This window comes from Chanodichthys erythropterus, chromosome 11 (genome assembly GCF_024489055.1).
Source record: "Chanodichthys erythropterus isolate Z2021 chromosome 11, ASM2448905v1, whole genome shotgun sequence".
Classification (NCBI taxonomy): Eukaryota; Metazoa; Chordata; class Actinopteri; order Cypriniformes; family Xenocyprididae; genus Chanodichthys; species Chanodichthys erythropterus.
In genome coordinates this window covers 59,050,160-59,072,370 of record NC_090231.1, presented here as the reverse complement: position 1 = coordinate 59,072,370, position 22,211 = coordinate 59,050,160, and the positions used below count along the sequence as shown (strand labels likewise).

The following is a 22,211-nucleotide window of genomic DNA, read 5'->3' as shown; positions in this document are numbered from 1 at the left end:
ATCGGTGCATTTCTAATGATGCCCCAAAATAGGCAGTTAAAAAAATTAATTAAAAAAAATCTATGGGGCATTTTGAGCTGAAACTTCACAGACACATTCAGGGGACACCTTAGACTTATATTACATCTTGTGAAAACACGTTCGATGGCACCTTTACCTTATTATTGAATGTATAGAAGTAGTGTCACATTTTCAATCGTGTTTCCAATAACGTGGAAAACAGCACTCTTGGTCGTGTGATGTTACGTAACTGTATCATATGTTATAAATATAAAAACCTCCACATTTAGAATTTTTACAGCAGCATGTTTTCTTTGTGCCATTTCGATTTCTCCTCGAGATGCTGTGTGAGCCTCAACAGCGCAACCTTGTTACTGTCAGCACATTATACATTATATATTATCATTATCCATTATCAATCGCCACTTACACTAAATGTAATAGAATCATGCTTGCGTTTTGGTGATTCCCTAGCTATATTTGTTATTGATGTTTTAATCAGGACAAGTAAAACTCTCTTTCTCTTGCCTCGTCAAAAAATTAAGCGTTAATGTCGAGCCCTGATAAACCAGCCCAATTTAACCCCTGCATATAAACATTCATCAATTCACATATCAGTTGTGGTAAACGGAAGCTCAAGCATGTTTGCTTGATTTGTGAACCAATGAGGTTCATTCTCGTGTTACGCAGCACGTTTGAGCTTCCGCAAGAGGTTTGTTCTCGCGCATCAAGGAGTTTTGTTTGACCTTCTGTTTATGTTCGCTGAATAATGTTTAAATGTGACCCTGGACCACAAAACCAGTCATAAGGGGAAAAAAATCTAAATATTGAGAAAATCACCTTTAAAGTTGTCCAAATGAAGTCCTTAGCAATGCATATCCGCATCATAGTAATATCAAAAATTTACAGTAAGAAATTTACAAAGTATCTTCATGGAACATGATCTTTACTTAATGATCCTAGTGAAATCGATCATTTTGACCCATGCAGTGTATTGTTGGCTATTCCTACAAATATACCCGTGCAACTTATGACTGGTTTTGTAGTCCAGCATGTGAATAAAAGCCGAGATTCAGTCTGTTCATCATATAAAGTGACAGAGTCTCTTCAGAAAATTTGGACTAAACCACTCAATTCAAATCGATTAGTTTTACAATCTCTTTATAAACTTTTTGAAGCATCAAAGTTGCAATTGCGTAGGCTGACTATGGAGGGACAGAAACCTCCCAGATTTTATCAAAAAGATCTTAATTTTTGTTTCCAAAGATGAACGGAAGTCTTACGGATGTGGAACGACATGAGGGTGAGTAATTAATGACAGAATTTTAATTTTGGGGTGAACTAACCCTTTTAGCCTCGACCCAGACTAAAATGCATGTTTGAACTGTCTTATATATTATTTTTATAACAGTGAAACTTAGTTGACTGTGGGGTGTATTTAGGTAAAGTGGGCCATTTAATCTCTTCTGTACTGTCAGAGCATGTTCCTGTTTTATATGTATTCTAAATAAAAGTGTTTGAAAATGTGTTACTTTCTTTTGTACGGTGTCCAATCTTGTTCATGGAGGGCCAAAGTCCTGCAGATTTTAACTCCAGCCACATTCAACACACTTGCCTAAGAGTCTGAAGATTTGATTAGCTGGTTCCAGGTGTGTTTAATAAGGGTTGGAGCTCAACTCGGCAGGACAGTGGAGCAGGTTTGGACACCCCTGGTGTAGAAATTGATTCGAACCTGCGTCATCAGCATGGGAGGCGGGCGCGCTAACAAGGGCACTGAAGGATTGACTCCAGCATCCCCACGACCCTACAGAGGACAAGCAGTTTGGAGAATGGATGGATGGATATATAGTTGATCTTTATTTGAAATGAAAACAACTATGAGTGTGCATGTCAAATGACTCATACTGCAAACAGTTTTTTGAGAAAATGTAGAGAGAATAAAAAGCTTTAAAATATGGTTAAAGTTCAGTTGTTCCAATTATTCCGTTTCTTTAAGCCTATTTGTTGTTGTTGGAATGAGGTTGGACGCATAACTCAGCGTATTTATTGTTGTTATAGGGCAGGGATGCCAGATATAGCCTGCGCTCGACTGATAGCGCTTGTGTTATTGTAAGGCCACAAGGCCATCTGATAAAGGTTTTCTGTGTGGATAAGGTCTATTTGGGATGGTGCTGAGCCAGGACTTTTAAACCTTCCTATGAAGTGTTGACATCAGGACCATTCGCACATACATGCATCTAAAGAGCCCATATGAGACCCAGCAAAGAAAAAAAACTTTTAAATGATGCCTCAACACAAGACTAATGTCTTATAGACTTACTTCAAAGGAGAGATTAGTGTGTGTGTCCCTACTTAGCCATATTTTTTTTGTTTTCTGGATGTTAGATTAGGGAATTAGGGTTAGAGTTAGAATTAGAGTTAATGTGTGTGTTTTGAGTGACAGGCACTTTATCTATGTAGAGATCAGAAGAGGGAAGCTGCTCAGCTGACCCACTCATGGGAAGTAGTACAAGAGCTAAAGTGTGAAATCACTTCTCGTTATCTCTGTGCTGTGTGTGTGTGTGTGTGTACAGGTTTGGCTATACTTGTAAGAGCCAAATATCCTCACTTATATAGTGAAATATTATGACTAGTGGGACATATTACTGGTTAAAACGTTAATAATTCAGCCAAAACATGTCAAAAACAGCCAAACACATTTACTCAAACTACTGCTGTGAGAACCAACAAGCCATCTTTACCTCCATCTGAGTGTGAGAGAAACTCTAACTGTAAGAAGAGAATTATAAATGGAGAGTGAGAGAGAAGCAGTGCATGATGGGTGATATGACATGCTGTGGGAAATAAAGGAGAAATAGTCTAAGGTGTGATCTAAGAGATAGAATCAACACAATTTGCTTCTGGGGAGAATAGAGTTTCTTAAATAATATTCAAATTGGAGTCAAAAGAAACAGCCTCATGTCGTTCCAAACATGCATTACTCTCATCTGTGGAACACAAAAGAATAATTTTGGGTGTGGATCTCGATTTTTGTCCTGATGTTTCAACGCTTTGCATAATTTGTCTCCTTTATCTGACACACTCAGTTCTTGGAGCTCTCTCCTAATGAACTGATGTTCTGAACCAGGTGTGTTCGATAAGAGAGAGATATAAAATGTGCAGAGCGGTTGGTCGCCAGGATCAGGATTGAGAAGCACTGATCTGCACAAACTCTTCCTCAGAGAATGTCAGTTCAAAGTGACCACATCCACCATTGTGTGTGTGTGTTTTCTCATTAGTACCCTAACTGGTCATGTATGATACACATAGATTTGTGAGAGATCAATTCCACATACACTGATGCACACCGACAGATGATGATTAACTTTTATTCAAACGCGTCTATCTCTGAATCAAAGCGGTTCACTCAATAAAGTCAGAGTCAATATTCAGTGTTTGATTTGTCTGTGTGCACGCAGTGGCCTAAAATATCTGACTCTGACATTTTCTCACCAAAGCTAAACTCAGGTCGTATTTCCCAGGTCATCTATGAGATTTAGGAGAACAATGGGGCAGTTAAAACAATATATCACTCGCACTTTTCTCTCTCCGACGCCCTTTTTCTTTTCAAGCTCCTTCTGTCTATGCCCTCCACATATATCACACCTCTCTCTCTCTGTCTCTCTCTCACTCATGCCTTGGCTTCAGATTTACAGGATGTGTGCTATTCCTAGTCTCTACACAAATGCTCATTAAAATGATTAACTATTGCAATAATCAGTGTTCCCCAGCATATTATGTGTTTTTGTACGTACAGTATGTGTGGTTGGCAAGGCTTTGACTTTAAAAAGGTCATTGATTTTCATGAGGAAATATTTAACTTAAATACATGATTTGGAACATAATCGACTGTATTTTTATGATGTCAGTAGTATGTGTAAACAAACTTCTCCATGTTGCCTCCTGATTTTCGTCCTTGTCCGCCCTGGCTTCCAAGCCAGCACACTCCTTGGTTTGTCTGTGTCTACCTGAGCACCAGCTTCACCATCCAGACTTCTACTGGATCTCTGGTTTCCCTGTCTGTTGACCACCACCTCAGTAAGGACTCCAAGTTGCCTACTCTCTGGTCTGCTCATTTAATTCCAAGTCTGCTGTTGACTGGCCGTGTCTGTGAATAGGGCCTGTGTTTGGCCGATCAGTGTATGGGATGGAGGCAGTACAACATCTGGTTTTGATCCACCATGGGGACCGCTCAGGTTCTGACTACTCAATCCAGTTTCGAACCCTGGCTGCTTCATGCACAGCCATGGGACCAGTTCCTAAATGGTTCTCATAGATGAAATCCAGGATGCGGTATCTGCCCATGAGCTCCTGATACAGTTTGATGACCTGGTGGACCTGGCCATCAGGGTGGATAATTGCACTGTCTTAACTGTGCTGCTCATTTGGGGCAAGGGTGTGCTCAGATTTCATCTCTCAGCCCTCCTCCTGTATCCTTGGTGGAACCTGAGCCCATGCAAGTTGGCCGGACCCGTCTCACGGCTAAAGAGGACTGTGCCTTTACTGTGCCAGAACCATACACTTTGCTTCTACCTGTCCGTTAAAAGTCAATACTCGACAGTAGTCGGGGAAAACTCACATCAATGACCCCCACACCCTCTACTCTTCTCCCTGCCACTGTGAAGTGGGATAACTCATCTCACACTCTGTTCTGGTGGACTCTGGATGCCTTGGCCACTCCGCTCTAGGATCTTCTGGCTGGAGCCCTTTCTGTCTTAGGCATTGTTTGGGTGCTTCTGGTGTGCTGAGACATCCCTAGCTACTGAAACTCAATGTGGAGATTGTGTGGACTTGAAATTCTGTTCCTTCCTGGAGCCCTTTCTGTCTTAGGCATTGTTTGGGTACTAACTTGTTTCCCGACTCTGTGCTCAGTGTTCCACAGTAGGAGGCGGCAGATCCACGTTGACCCAATCATCTGTCTCTGACCTGTCGACTCTTGATTCTCACAAGGTGCTGCAGTGGTTCTTGGATTTGCTTATATTTAGCCAGACCAGTGCAATCTTGCTGGCTTCCACCTCCACAAGGACTCCCTTTCTCTGGTCCTAGTCCTTTCAGAGGTCTGTTTCTATTCTGCACCCATTTTACCATTTAAAGATCCTGAGTGGCAGTTCATTGTGGAGGTGGATGCCTCAGAGGTTGGTGTTGGGGTGATCCTTTCCCAGTGAACCCTGGGGAATGGTAAAGTGCAACCTTGTGCCTGTTACTCCCATCACCTGTTCTTGTCTGAATGAATAGTACTTTGGGCATTTCAAATTTAACTTATCTTACCATTAAGGCTCCGAAAATGTTAAAACAGATGCCATGTCCCACCAGTTCGCTGGCCAAGACTACAGTCATATTCCTGAACCTATCACCTGGCAATTTGGCATGTCGAGGTGGGGGTCATGGAGGCACTTCGGTCAGCTGAGGTGCCCATGGGATGATCAGTTGTGCCTAAATTGATCCTGCCCTCCTGTGGAGCCACTTACCAAGGCTTGCCATCCAGGGATGCTCTTCCCAAAAACATTGTTACCCAACTATGGTTGGTATGTTGGTAACAACTGACCATTGTTGGCTTCAGGAAACACACCCCAGGATTGAGGATTGCCTTCCATTTCTCAAGAAGTCTGTCAGTTAGTTGTTGCCTGCTTGGTCTGTGCCCAGAATAAATGATCCAACACGCCTCCCTCGCCATCCCCCTCCATCCTTGGTCCCACATTGCCATGGACTTTGTCATAGGCCTTCCCCCGTCCAGTAAATCGGTGGACCTTACTGTGTTGGTTCGCTTTTCTATGGTGATCCACTTTATTCCCCTCCCTAAGCTGCCCTTTGCTAAGGAGACAACATGTCTCATGTAATCACTCAGTCAGTGTTTCAAATGTGGAAAAACATCAATAAAACAGCTTGTAAACGATGTCACATTTACCTCAGGTAAGCTATTCAATGACCATAACTCGTTAGTTAACCAGAAACAAAATAACTCTAGAGAGGAGCATTTTGATAAATATATGCAGTAGATTACATATTCATTAACATTTTCAATATATTATTTACTTCATTCTTTAATATAGGCAATGTTTAAATAAATCTGTCATGAAAACAAGTTTCTCTTACTGCCGTCATTTAAATGTTTATATTTCACCAACAAACTAGAGTAGAAACATAATTCTATTACTTAAAAGGTTGATATAAAAATTGCTTTAGGTGTAAAAATGTTTGTTTCAAACTCAATTTGAGTGTTGTTTATTAAATAAATTTGATTAATTAATAAACTTTATTTTCATTTTTATTGGTTTTTGGCCAAATTCATCCTACATTTTTATTTCAGTGCATCACTAGTATAAGCTAAATGTATTTACACAGGATTTACAATTGCAGGAAACAGTGAATTTTTTTTTTTTTTTTTTTTTTTTACAGTTCATTCCTAAACAATGTGCTTTATGTAAGAACATCTAAATCAACAGGTTCCATGCAAGTCAAAAATGTAGTTTAATCTGCATAAACCTGATGAATCAAAGAAATTAATTTAATGTTGTGGGTTAGATAAAGTAAAAATAGATCTTGAAATTACAAATGTAGGTTTACAGTTTTTTCAGTGTAAGTTTTATTGTCCCCCTCTGACCACCCCATTAAAAATGTCCTGGAGTTGCCACTAGTTCTGACCCTGTTGGGTCTTTTTCTGCCTTCTTCCCTTTTCTTTTTCTTACCTGCATTTGGGTTCTCTCTCTATTACTGACCTTGATACCACCAGGTCCCATTAGACATTTATAGCTTTTTTAGAGTGTTAACATGTATGTGAGGCACCAGTAAGGCCTTGGGGAGACTGGGATGGAGTGAGGGGTGTGTTTCAGGGCTAGGTTTTAACATGTATGACTAGCTGTATATAAAAACAGCAGAAGTTTATAAAACGTCCCTATTTTTATATAAGTGTGTGTTTTGTGTATGGGAGAGGTCTCTCGCCCTTATCTAGACTAGTGCTTCAGCCTGCATTTCCTGTCCCCCACAAACTGCTTCCTGTCCTTGGCGTAGAAGCACATACTGTCCGCCTTCAGACACACACACCCTGTCCCCCACAGACATAGACTCACACTTACGAATATACACACATACTGTCGCCAGGCAGGCCTTTGTGGGGAATTACACAATAGCACTGGCTCCTGAGTGCCGGGGGACTTTACATGAGTCAGACGGAAGCTGTATATGTGTTCGCACTCACCGCTCGCTCACACACACACACACACACACACACACACACACACACACACACACACACACACACACACACACACACACAAATATGGCCTGTTGGTTCTTCACAAGTAAAATAGTTGATGTATTTCAATGCCAGTATGGAGGGCATTACCTATGTGCCAGAATGGAGGGACAATACAGGCGGAGTTGCAGTGATTCTTGATGAATCTGGAGTTTGCATTCTCTGTACGGAAGATAAAAAATAAAAAATAAAATAAAATAAAAAAATAACAAAGGTAGTTGCAACTTTTTATCTCACAATTCTGACTTTTTTTCTCAGAATTGCGAGATTTAAACTCACATTAGTGAGTTATAAAGTCAGAATTGAATTATAAATTGTGAGATATAAATTCTATCCTCGCAATTCTGACTTTATATCTCGCAATTCTGACTTTATAACTCACAATTCTGACTTTATATCTCGCAATTCTGACTTTATATCACGCAATTCTGACTTTATATCTTGCATTTCTGACTTTATATCTCGCAATTCTGACTTTATATCTCGCAATTCTGACTTTAGAACTCGCAATTCTGACTTTATATCTCGCAATTCTGACTTTGTAACTCCTAATTCTGACTTTATATCTCGCAATTCTGACTTTATATCTCGCAATTTTGACTTTATATCTCGCAATTCTGACTTTGTAACTCCTAATTCTGACTTTATATCTCGCAATTCTGACTTTATAACTCGCAATTCTGACTTTATATCTCGCAATTCTGATTTTATATCTCGCAATTCTGACTTTATATCTCGCAATTCTTACTTTATATCTCACAATTCTGACTTTATATCTCACAATTCTGACTTTATATCTCACAATTCTGACTTTATATCTCGCAATTCTGACTTTATAACTCGCAATTCAGACTTTATAACTCCCAACTCTGACTTTATATCTCACAATTCTGACTTTATATCTCGCAATTCTGACTTTATATCTCGCAATTCTGATTTTATATCTCGCAATTCTGACTTTATATCTCGCAATTCTGACTTTATAACTCGCAATTCAGACTTTATAACTCCCAACTCTGACTTTATATCTCGCAATTCTGACTTTATATCTCGCAATTCTGATTTTATATCTCGCAATTCTGACTTTATATCTCGCAATTCTGACTTTATATCTCGCAATTCAGACTTTATAACTCCCAACTCTGACTTTATATCTCACAATTCTGACTTTATATCTCGCAATTCTGACTTTATATCTCGCAATTCTGACTTTATAACTCGCAATTCAGACTTTATAACTCCCAACTCTGACTTTATATCTCACAATTCTGACTTTATATCTCGCAATTCTGACTTTATATCTCGCAATTCTGACTTTATAACTCGCAATTCAGACTTTATAACTCCCAACTCTGACTTTATAACTCCCAACTCTGACTTTATATCTCACAATTCTGACTTTATATCTCGCAATTCTGACTTTATATCTCGCAATTCTGACTTTATAACTCGCAATTCAGACTTTATAACTCCCAACTCTGACTTTATATCTCACAATTCTGACTTTATATCTCACAATTCTGACTTTATATCTGACAATTCTGACTTTATATCTCGCAATTCTGACTTTATATCTCACAATTCTGACTTTATATCTCACAATTCTGACTTTATATCTCACAATTCTGACTTTATATCTCGCAATTCTGACTTTATATCTCGCAATTCTGATTTTATAACTCCCAACTCTGACTTTATATCTCGCATTTCTGACTTTATAACTCGCATTTCTGACTTTACAACATGCAATTCTGACTTTATATCTCGCAATTCTGACTTTATAACTCGCAATTCAGACTTTATAACTCCCAACTCTGACTTTATATCTCACAATTCTGACTTTATATCTCGCAATTCTGACTTTATATCTCACAATTCTGACTTTATATCTCACAATTCTGACTTAATATCTCACAATTATGACTTTATATCTCACAATTCTGACTTTATATCTCGCAATTCTGACTTTATAACTCGCAATTCTGGCTTTATATCTCACAATTCTGACTTAATATCTCACAATTCTGACTTTATATCTCACAATTCTGACTTTATATCTCGCAATTCTGACTTTATATCTCGCAATTCTGACTTTATAACTCGCAATTCTGACTTTATAACTCGCAATTCTGGCTTTATATCTCACAATTCTGACTTTATATCTCACAATTCTGACTTAATATCTCACAATTCTGACTTTATATCTCGCAATTCTGACTTTATAACTCGCAATTCTGACTTAATATCTCACAATTCTGACTTTATATCTCGCAATTCTGACTTTATATCTCACAATTCTGACTTTATATCTCGCAATTCTGACTTTATATCTCGCAATTCTGACTTTATAACTCGCAATTCAGACTTTATAACTCCCAACTCTGACTTTATATCTCACAATTCTGACTTTATATCTGACAATTCTGACTTTATATCTCGCAATTCTGACTTTATATCTCACAATTCTGACTTTATATCTCACAATTCTGACTTTATATCTCACAATTCTGACTTTATATCTCGCAATTCTGACTTTATATCTCGCAATTCTGATTTTATAACTCCCAACTCTGACTTTATATCTCGCATTTCTGACTTTATAACTCGCATTTCTGACTTTACAACATGCAATTCTGACTTTATATCTCGCAATTCTGACTTTATAACTCGCAATTCAGACTTTATAACTCCCAACTCTGACTTTATATCTCGCAATTCTGACTTTATATCTCGCAATTCTGATTTTATATCTCGCAATTCTGACTTTATATCTCGCAATTCTGACTTTATAACTCGCAATTCAGACTTTATAACTCCCAACTCTGACTTTATATCTCACAATTCTGACTTTATATCTCGCAATTCTGACTTTATATCTCGCAATTCTGACTTTATAACTCGCAATTCAGACTTTATAACTCCCAACTCTGACTTTATATCTCACAATTCTGACTTTATATCTGACAATTCTGACTTTATATCTCGCAATTCTGACTTTATATCTCACAATTCTGACTTTATATCTCACAATTCTGACTTTATATCTCACAATTCTGACTTTATATCTCGCAATTCTGACTTTATATCTCGCAATTCTGATTTTATAACTCCCAACTCTGACTTTATATCTCGCATTTCTGACTTTATAACTCGCATTTCTGACTTTACAACATGCAATTCTGACTTTATATCTCGCAATTCTGACTTTATAACTCGCAATTCAGACTTTATAACTCCCAACTCTGACTTTATATCTCACAATTCTGACTTTATATCTCGCAATTCTGACTTTATATCTCACAATTCTGACTTTATATCTCACAATTCTGACTTAATATCTCACAATTATGACTTTATATCTCACAATTCTGACTTTATATCTCGCAATTCTGACTTTATAACTCGCAATTCTGACTTTATAACTCGCAATTCTGGCTTTATATCTCACAATTCTGACTTAATATCTCACAATTCTGACTTAATATCTCACAATTCTGACTTTATATCTCGCAATTCTGACTTTATATCTCGCAATTCTGACTTTATAACTCGCAATTCTGACTTTATAACTCGCAATTCTGGCTTTATATCTCACAATTCTGACTTTATATCTCACAATTCTGACTTAATATCTCACAATTCTGACTTTATATCTCGCAATTCTGACTTTATAACTCGCAATTCTGACTTAATATCTCACAATTCTGACTTTATATCTCGCAATTCTGACTTTATAACTCGCAATTCTGGCTTTATATCTCACAATTCTGACTTAATATCTCACAATTCTGACTTTATATCTCGCAATTCTGGCTTTATATCTCGCAATTCTGGCTTTATATCTCACAATTCTGACTTTATATCTCACAATTCTGACTTTATATCTCGCAATTCTGACTTTATATCTCGCGATTCTGACTTTATATCTCACAATTCTGACTTTATATCTCACAATTCTGACTTTATATCTCGCAATTCTGACTTTATAACTCGCAATTCTGGCTTTATATCTCACAATTCTGACTTTATATCTCGCAATTCTGACTTTATATCTCGCAATTCTGACTTTATATCTCGCAATTCTGACTTTATATCTCGCAATTCTGACTTTATATCTCGCAATTCTGACTTTATATCTCACAATTCTGACTTTATATCTCACAATTCTGACTCTATATCTCGCAATTCTGGCTTTATATCTCGCAATTCTGACTTTATATCTCACAATTCTGACTTTATATCTCGCGATTCTGACTTTATATCTCACAATTCTGACTTTATATCTCGCGATTCTGACTTTATATCTCACAATTCTGACTTTATATCTCACAATTCTGACTCTATATCTCACAATTCTGACATTATATCTCGCAATTCTGGCTTTATATCTCACAATTCTGACTTTATATCTCACAATTCTGACTTTATATCTCGCGATTCTGACTTTATATCTCACAATTCTGACTTTATATCTCACAATTCTGACTCTATATCTCGCAATTCTGACTTTATATCTCGCGATTCTGACTTTATATCTCACAATTCTGACTCTATATCTCGCAATTCTGACTTTATACCTTGCAATTCTGACTTTATATCTCGCGATTCTGACTTTATATCACGCAATTCTGACTTTATATCTCGCGATTCTGACTTTATATCTCACAATTCTGACTCTATATCTCGCAATTCTGACTTTATACCTTGCAATTCTGACTTTATATCACAATTCTGACTTTATAACTCGTAATTGTCAGTTTATATCTTGCAACTGCAAGAAAAAAAGTTAGAATTGTGAGATAAGTTGCAATTACCTTTTTTATTTATTATTTCATGGCAGAAAACAAGCTTCCATTGCTCTGACATACTACATTGATAAAGAAAAAAAAACAAAATGCTCTTCTGATAAGCCATTACAACACAAAGAGTGAAAAAATGTAAATCAAGGTGGGCAGAAAATAGGATGTGGTTTTGATAAAGTTCCCAATTGCTCCCGTAACACTGCACACGAGCAGACAGGGACCTTTAGTTCTCAAAACATGAACATTCACAATTTACATGCATATTTTACAGCTTTCATTAATCCACAGTAAGCCTTGCATTAGCCTATAGTGGTTTTACCACAGGGGTCACTTTACTGTGGCAACAGCAATATTATCAGACCCCAATATTCAATAGTTTAAAATAATTTATATTAATATAAATTGCATTAGATATGTTAAAACAAAACACTGCACATTTTAAAGATCATTAGCTGTTTTGTAGCTAAAGCCTGTCGGTCAAAAATCAGAGTTTGAAACAAAACAGCTACTTTATATTTACTGACTACAACTTAATGAGAGCGTGAGAGTAACTTCTACTTAATACACTGACTGTATACAAAGTAACACCTTTCTCTTCGCGCGCACTTATCAGTGTGACAATCCTTCTCCTACTACTGTTTGCAAATTCAGGTCGGTTATATCTACTGGCAGGATATTAATCCTAAACCAAACGTTGCATTTATCGTATCCGTGTGGCAAACATTTAACCCTTAATATACGTGCCAACCAACGAGAAACATTCAACCACTTGATATTATTTATTGTCAAAAAAGTGTATGCTTGCGGCTAAAACATTAAAGTCTCGCACTTTTTATCATCATGACAAACAAAAACACATACTAACACATTCTTTTTAAGCATATGCCTCCTAGAAAGAAGATAAAAATGTTTCAGTAAAAGTTAAATTACATGCAGTGTGTTTTGATCATTAATAAACACTCGAAAACAGAAGTCGTATGAACTTCTCACCAGGCTCAACTGGCAAAACACATGTCGAAGTGGTGTGGTTATTCACTTTTTGTGTGTTACATGCGTTATATTTCTCAAAACGTGGCCCTGGCAAAAATGTCTCGCGTCTCCCGGGGGATGAAACGCGCACTGCGGATTCCTTCACACCTTCCGCGGCGCGGTCCGCCCACAGGTCGCCATTGGTGGCTTCTGAGTTTAAAGCTGCCTGAAACCTCGCTGTGCACTTCTGACCTTATTGTTGAACATACTGTATGCACTCAACACAAGGAAACTAAGCAGAGGACATTCATTAAAGGAGGTTTCCTGGCCACCCAGAGGCTAGTTTCATCGGTGATCACCAAAGACACGCGCGCGCTGCGTGTAGGAGATGAGCAGTCCCGATGCGGGTTACGCCAGTGACGACCCCAGCCAGACCCGAGGCACCAGCTCAGTCATGATGCCTGGCGCGAGGCAGTGCGCGTGGGTGGACCCGCTCAGTCCACCCTCGGACTCCAAAGCAAAGCACGAGACTCCTGGGCGCGCGAAGAGCGAGCCGCGCATCCGCAGGCCGATGAACGCGTTCATGGTGTGGGCGAAAGATGAGCGCAAGAGGCTCGCGCAGCAAAACCCGGACCTGCACAACGCAGAGCTGAGTAAAATGCTTGGTGAGTAGAGAAATTTGCATTATTTATTTATTTAACTAAAAAGAGATATAATCATTAAATCAGCAGGGGGGAATTATTCAAATTAAAATAATCACCTTTGAATCTTTGTTTAAATCATTATTACTGCCAGGCCGGATTGTTTTAAAAGTCCAATTGCAGTTTTAAAAAATATAGCTTTGTGACAAATATGCATATTGGCATCAAATTAAAACAAGAACTGGAGTTTACGCAGAGCACCTAGATCCAAAAGTCTAATTTTATGTCATATATTAATATAATTCAGCATGAATGCGTAAAGTGAGACGCAGCCTACAGCTTTTTTTCTTTTGTGCAAAATTTTTAACTTATTTTCTCAAACTATTTGCAACAGTTTTACACTTTTTTATCATTACTTGCATTTTTACCGAAAATATTTTTGGTAACACTTTATTTTACTTACTATAGTATCAACAGTAAATTATGCATAATTACAAGTAACTAACCCTAAACCAAACCCTAATCGTAACTCAATAGTAAGTGCATGTAGTTAATTAATATTACTCAGTACTTATTTAAAGTAACTACATCACCTTAAAATAAAGTTACCATTTTCATATTTTTTAAGCTGTGAATCTATACTGTGAATAAGTTAAACCAATTATGAATAATCAATGTTGACAGTGAACCACACATAGCTTTGCAATATGCATTTATATTTTTTATTATGACACAAATTTTCTGCTCCAAATATTTTATATTTTATATACTGTTGCTTTATAATAATGTAATTTGCAGGTAGAATCAGATTATTTATCAGTAAATTTAATAAGAAACAATTAGAGACACATTCTGGAACTGTATTTTTATTCTGCTCTTTGTGTGTGGATATTCTGCTTCATTTGTTCAACTGTTCGTAAAATACAGTTTTCCATTCAAACAGTAATATACCATAAAAACAATACATTCTGGGTAATATTTGTCATAAAAAAAAAAGAAGCCAATCTCACGGCAATTTGTACGTATTTTACGAGGTGGCTAATTTGTACGACCTCACTCATACGTTTTTTGCTAAATCGTACGTATTTTACGAGTTGTCAAATTCATATGAATTCGTACGAATGACCTAACCCCGCCCCTAAACCTACCCGTCACTGGGGTTTAGACAAATCGTACGAATTAGCCACCATGTAAAATACGTACTAATTGGCCGTGAGATACCGTTGAAGAGGCCTATAGGCTACTTTCTTAAAAAACAAAAACAACAAATAATATTACCCAGAATGCATTGTAATATACAGATTATTCTGTAAAAACAAAGCATTCTGGGTAATATTTATAGTTTTTGAGAAATTATCCTATAGACTACTTTCTCGAAAACGACAAATAATACTACCCAGAATGCATTGTAATTCACAGAAGTAATAGATCATAAAAACAAAGCATTCTGGGTAATATCTATCATTTTCAGAAAAGAGGCCATTCGTACGTATTTTACAAGGTGGCTAACCCGAACAAATTCGTATGTTTTTTTGCTAAATCATACAGTGCGTATTATATGAGTTATCAAATTTTGTATGAATTTGTACGGACGATCTACCCCAAACCCCGCCCCTAACCCCACCCATCACTGGGGTTTAGACAAATCGTACGAATTAGCCACCTCGTAAAATACGCACAAATTGGCTGTGAGATTCCGTTGAAGAGGCCTATGGGCTACTTTCTTGAAAACGACAAATAATACTACCCAGAATGCATTGTAATTCACAGAAGTAATATACTGTAAAAACAATGCATTCTGGGTAGTATTTGTCATTTTAAGAAAAGAGGCCAACCCAATTTCACGGCAAATCGGATGTATTTTACAAGTTGTGAAATTTGTATGAATTTGTACGAATGACCAACCCCTAACCCTGCCCCTAAACCTCCCCATCACAGGGGTTTATAAAAATCGTTCGATGCGATACCGTTGAAGAGGCCTATAGGCTACTTTCTCGAAAACGACAAATAATATTACCCAGAATGCATTGTAATATACAGATTATACTGTAAAAACAAAGCATTCTGGGTAATATTTATAGTTTTTGAGAAATTATCCTATAGACTACTTTCTCGAAAACGACAAATAATACTACCCAGAATGCATTGTAATTCACAGAAGTAATATACTGTAAAAACAATGCATTCTGGGTAGTATTTGTCATTTTAAGAAAAGAGGCCAACCCAATTTCACGGCAAATCGGATGTATTTTACAAGTTGTGAAATTTGTATGAATTCGTACGAATGACCAACCCCTAACCCCGCCCCTAAACCTCCCCATCACAGGGGTTTATAAAAATCGTTCGATGCGATACCGTTGAAGAGGCCTATAGGCTACTTTCTCGAAAACGACAAATAATATTACCCAGAATGCATTGTAATATACAGATTATACTGTAAAAACAAAGCATTCTGGGTAATATTTATAGTTTTTGAGAAATTATCCTATAGACTACTTTCTCGAAAACGACAAATAATACTACCCAGAATGCATTGTAATATACAGATTATACTGTAAAAACAAAGCATTCTGGGTAATATTTATAGTTTTTGAGAAATTATCCTATAGACTACTTTCTCGAAAACGACAAATAATACTACCCAGAATGCATTGTAATTCACAGAAGTAATATACCGTAAAAACAATGCATTCTGGGTAATATTTGTCATTTTAAGAAAAGAGGCCAACCCAATTTCACGGCAATTCGTACATATTTTTTGAGGTGGCTAATTCAAACGAGCTCACTCGTACAATAGTTTTTTGCTAAATCGTAAGTATTTTACGAGTTGCGAAATTTGTATGAATTCGTACGAATGACCTACCACTAACCTTGTGAAATACGTATGATAGCGTTGAAGAGGCCTTGGCTACTTTCTCGAAAACGACAAATAATATTACCCAGAATGCATTGTTTATACGTTATATTACTGTTTCAATGGAAAAACTGTTTTTTACTGTGTGAATTTGTTTCGTTTATTAACAGCTATTTTTAGAGTGAATATTATTAATTAAACTGCTCAAGTCTCTTAAATGCATCATATTAAATCCACTTTCATATCATCTCCAGGTAAGTCATGGAAAGCTTTACCAATGGTGGACAAACGTCCATTTGTGGAGGAGGCCGAACGCCTGCGAGCGAAACATATGCAAGACCACCCGAACTACAAATACCGGCCACGGCGTCGCAAACAGGTGAAGCGAACGAAGCGTCTGGACTCTGGCTTTCTGCTGTCAGGGCTGGGCGACGCGCAGGCGCTCCTGGGCATGGAGGGCGTGGGTTACTCAGGACTGCCTCCGTACTGCGAGAGCCAGGCGTTCGAATCCTACAGCCTGCCGACACCCGACCCGTCTCCGATGGACGCCGGGGCCACGGGGTTTTCTGGCCATCTTCAGGACAGTCACCAGCAGTCATCATGCAGATACCATCAACACTTCCAGGAACACGGCATCACTTACACACACACCGATCCCAACCAAACACAGCTCAATCTCAATCAGCAGCTTTTTAACGAGAGTCACAATAACTCCATCTCTCACAGCATTTTTAACAGAAGCCTTTCCTCTTCTTCTCATCAAGCTTTCCCTTCAACTTTAGATGTCTTCTCCAACTCTCAGCCGAAGCGTCCCTTTGAGGAATCTTCCTTTCATACACACAAACACACCTTGACTGATCCACACTCGCAGACCGGTGCCGGTCAGATGGTGGATGAGGTGGAGTTTGATCAGTGTCTGATTTACGGGGTCCCTCAGGCACCTCTGCAGGGGTCCGAGCTCATCTCCACCGTACTGTCTGACGCCAGCAACGCTGTGTACTACTGCGGCTACAGTAACTCCTGAGCAGACCGGACACTCTTTTTGATAAAACCTGAATATGAACTTGATTAATCATACTGATTATTTTTAGCTTCAATCAACTGCTTGTCTAATTTCCCACAGAGGCCCTTCAGTTGTTTTCAGACTTGTTTCAGTAGCTGAACCCATTAAAACGGCAGAGTTTTGTTCGATTGTTAGCTTTGGGTCCGTCTATATGCTGTTTGCATTTACACTTTTGAAATTTACAATCTTTCTCTTTCTGTAAAGCAGGACAGAAATACTCATGACTCACAGGGCAAATTCTGGTGCAAAAATCTCTAGAAAGAAAATGTTTTTCCTCCAACGAGTAGTAAACGCAAGCAGAAAATATTGTCAGTGTAAAATGAACTGTACACTGGGTTAAAAACAACCCAAGTTGGGTTGAAAATTGAGATAACATGCTGGGTAGTTTTATTTAACTCAACTATTGTTTAAAAATGACTATATTGCTTAAAATGAACCCAAAATATGTTGGAAATTAAATGTTTATGAACATTTATTATTAAGTTTGACGAATAATTGAGTAATAAATATTTATTAAATTGCTTATTAATAAATGTTCACCTTTTGATTATTATTGTTGCCTCTAGATGTGTCTGATTTTTAATTTCCAGCATATTTTGGGTTCATTTTAAGACAGCAAAACAGTCATTTTTAAACAATGGTTGGGATTAATAAAACAGGATTTAACCCAATCTCTGGGTTTGTCCATTTTCAACCCAACTCGGGTTGTTTTTAACCCAGCATTTTTTGGACTGTACAGTAATACCCTTTCAGAGTCACTTTCTGTTAATTATTTTATTTTTTTTTATTTTATCATTGTTTTTTTGTTGTTGCATTTTTCAAAAAAATAAAAAGTAAAGCACAATATTGTGTTGCTTTGTTCACGTTAATTCCCTCTCGACCGCGTCACTCTTCACTGCAGATTTCTGTACTGTATTCAATCTATAAATAAGTTCAACCTTCTATTGTGTGTAAATGTGTGCATGTTCATGCTTGTGTTAGAACCGGTTCACACAGAGTTTTCCATTGTTTCTCAATGTGAACGCGCTAGACGGCTCGCGTCTGTTGCAGCGTCTCGTGTTAAAATGAGTTCAACTTTTAAAGAACGTGTTCTGCTCTTTTGGCACAGATGCCTTAAATGTGATGATAATCTGTGAAGCCTTTACTAAACAGAGATCTTTATTAACTCTAGCACGCATGTGAGCGAACAGATTACGCAGGCACAATAAAGTCGAAAAACAGGAACTGTGAAAGCAACATGCACTGACTCACATAAACAGCAAATAGGAAAATGTTATTGCTTAGAAGACTTTGACAATCATGCTTCATGCAAGTATCAAATGTTCCTTATGAAACTTTCTTTTTTATATTTAAATTGACTTTTTATTGCAGATTTACCCTGACCTGGGCACAGTTTGAGAAATATGTTGAGGTCTCTTATTGTGGGAGCGTGTGAGATTACGAATAAATCTTAGCAGCAGAAGACTTTCGCTCTCCATTTCATCTAATTAATGTCTGGGAAGAACATTTGAGATATTAATGAATTTTATTTTTATATGGGTGGGACACAGTTGAGTGTGTTTAATAAATAAAGTTTTGTGTTTGAGAAGAAGACAATTGTTGGAGCAGATTACACACACACACACACACACACATAAAGGCATATTCAGACAGGAGACGTCCCATAGATTGCAGCTGTTTCTCATAGACATTGTGCTTCTCTGCCTCAAAGCTTGGATGAAAGTTACAGTAAATGCACAGAAGTGTGTATGTGTGTGTGTGTGTCGATGTGACAGGATTTTATAATCCTTGAAATATGTGTCTCCTCCCTGGCCTTATCACTTTCATAAGCACGGCTTTCCCAATCCCAGTCCAGTTGTGCTGCTGCTAAATATAGCCTCACACTGCAGTAGCTCTACACAGTGACACAATAAGCTATTTTTTCCACTGATTTGACCCTTAGATGTATAAATATAACTGACACACATGGATTCTTTTGTTATTTGTGTGTTAGTGAAGTAAACTCTAAATGTAGCTGATTGTAACAGGAATACTGAGTAAGTGTACGTTGAAACAGGTCTGTTTGTGTTTCACACACGCGTCTCAGAGAAGCTTCACACCAATCTTCCTGTTTATCGTACAAGTTCCACATTTGCACCTGCAGAATAGCAAGAGACATGCAAGTGTAAAAACACATTATTTTTTTTCCTTTTCATTACTTTTGTGTTAGTATCCAGCGGTCTATTTTATTCAGTCAGATTCCTTTATAGCAGCTTTACAGTAATAAACAGGAAAAACAGCATCAGTGTTGCAAAGTTCTTCATGTCAGGAATCAGTTGTTTCAATTCTAATTACAACTTCAATTAAAGCTGCAAGCAGCGATGAAAGGGCCCTCGCACCTGGAAAGCAGTGAGCAGTGGGTGACATGCATGTAAATATAGGAGAAATGTGGCAAAGTCATTTCTACGCACAACATTTCCTGCTGCCAACAGGTGGCGCTTTGACTGTAACTGAATATTGTGATGTAGATGTGTTCAGGGCAGGACTCTTATCACACATGTGAAGTTTGGAGCAGATCAGACATTGTATGCCTGAGTTACGACAACTTCTCGTTTCATGGCAAAACATCGGACACGCCCTTCAACGAAAACTCAAGTTCTTCACAATTTAACGTCGCAAAGCCCTTTAGATTAGACTGACCAAATATGATGTCTATATGATTAAAGCTCTAGGAGGAGTTTGTTAAAGTTCAACGTTTTTCAAATCAAAAAAAAAATCTCACTTCCTGTTAGACGTTTTTGTAGGTATTGGGCTGTTACATGTGTCTACTGAATTTCATACTTGTACATGAAACGCAGCGCGAAAGGTTTTTGTAGGTGGCGCTACTGAGCCATTTTGCCACACCTAATTTTCACCATTTCTGGCACGTGTGCAAAGTTTCATGAGTTTTCGAGCACGTTTAGGCCCTCAAAAATGTGATTAATTTCGAAGAAGAAAATTAATTGACTGAGCGATAACAATCGGTGCTCGGGCCCTAATTTCAACTATAAAGTCCTCCCCTATACGATAAACACTTTACTCCCACTAATAAATACCCGTTAGGCACTTTATTTCCACTTTTCGAATATTTTATTAATTTTTATTTAAAATAAACTCCCCTCTGATCTGATATGTGACGGGAAAAGAGTTCGGTAAAAGGTGATCCTGTTACCAGACAGGTTCCTTGTCAGTTTGTCCGGATCAGTCAGGCTGATGGTGGGCGGAGCTACTGTAAACACTTAAATAGACGTGATTCATCAGACCAGATCTTCTTCCATTGCTCCGTGGTCCAGTTCTGATGTCACGTGTCACTGTTGGCTCTTTGCCGGTGGACAGGGGTCAGGGGTCAGCATCACCCTGACTGGTCTGCAGCTCCATACGCAACAAACTGATTCTCTGTGTATTCTGAAACCTTTCTATCAGAACCAGCATTAACTTCTGGAGCAGTTTGAGCTACAGGAGCTCGTCTGTTGGATCGGACCACACGGGCCAGCCTTCAATGACCCTGTCGCCGGTTCTCCACTGTTCCTTCCTTGGAGCACTTTTGATAGAGACTGACCACTACAGACCGGGAACACCCACAAGAGCTGCAGTTCTGGAGATGTTCTGATCCATTCGTCTAGCATCACAATCTGGTCCTTGTCAAACTCACTCAAATCCTTACGCTCGCCCATTTCTCCTGCTTCTAACATCAACTTTGAGGACAAAATGTTCACTTGCTGCCTAATATATCCACCCACTAACAGATGATCAGTGTTATCCACTTGACCAATCACAGTGCAGTGTTTTAAGATGCTTTTTCATATAAGACTTTAAGATATGTTAAATCTATACAGACTTGTCATTTATAATGATTCATCTTTTAAACACCTGGCATTCTACATCTTCTCAGGTTAAACATGACATTTCACACATTGCCTTTAGGGTGCGCTCTTGTGCTTTTTTAAATAATTAGTAAAGGATGTGTAGATTCTACTTGGAGTATTTTGAGCTATCTCAGCTTTGTCACTTTTTATTTGTGCATAAGTAACCAATTCTGCCAACACTTGTGCTGGTCTGTGTAAGAAATTAAAAAAAGGGGATGGGATGTTGCTTCTAAACACTTTTATTGTGTTTTACTGTGTTATAATACACAGGCTGGTTTGGCTTTGTGTCATCTATGCATGTTCATTTGTGTGTCCACATTTTAGGCCCTGGCACAGACATATCAAACAAATTCTATGTTTATCCCAAACATGTCTTGGATAGTTTCCTAGCGTAAGCATGTTCGCTCGGGGATCTGAAGCCGGCGCCTAGACTACTGCAAAGGGTTAAATATAGAGACACACATTCCAGATATCTCAGATGAGAGAAGGCAGTAAGAATCCATGCTGGATAAACAATAAGTGAGCCACTGCTGCAAAGATTGTAATTAAAGTGTGTTATATTAAGTATAATTGTGTCACATAGGGTGTGTTCAAACTTGGCAGAATTGGTTGGATTAAAGTGAACTCTGTTAGTGCGGCTCATTTGAATAGGTTTGAATTCTGCTGCGCACCAAACAAGCGGACCGAGACCCCTGATAAAGTGTGTA

At 38.0% G+C, this 22,211-nt stretch overlaps 1 protein-coding gene across 1 annotated transcript; it reads left to right on the top strand.

Moving 5' to 3' along the window:
- Positions 1-13,277: 13,277 nt before the first annotated feature.
- sox17 (SRY-box transcription factor 17) lies at positions 13,278-19,131 on the top strand. The gene is made up of 2 exons (XM_067400275.1): positions 13,278-13,727; positions 16,812-19,131. The coding sequence occupies exons 1-2, from the start codon at positions 13,451-13,453 to the stop codon at positions 17,579-17,581; spliced, it is 1,047 nt and encodes a 348-aa protein (XP_067256376.1). The 5' UTR covers positions 13,278-13,450; the 3' UTR covers positions 17,582-19,131.
- Positions 19,132-22,211: the final 3,080 nt, after the last annotated feature.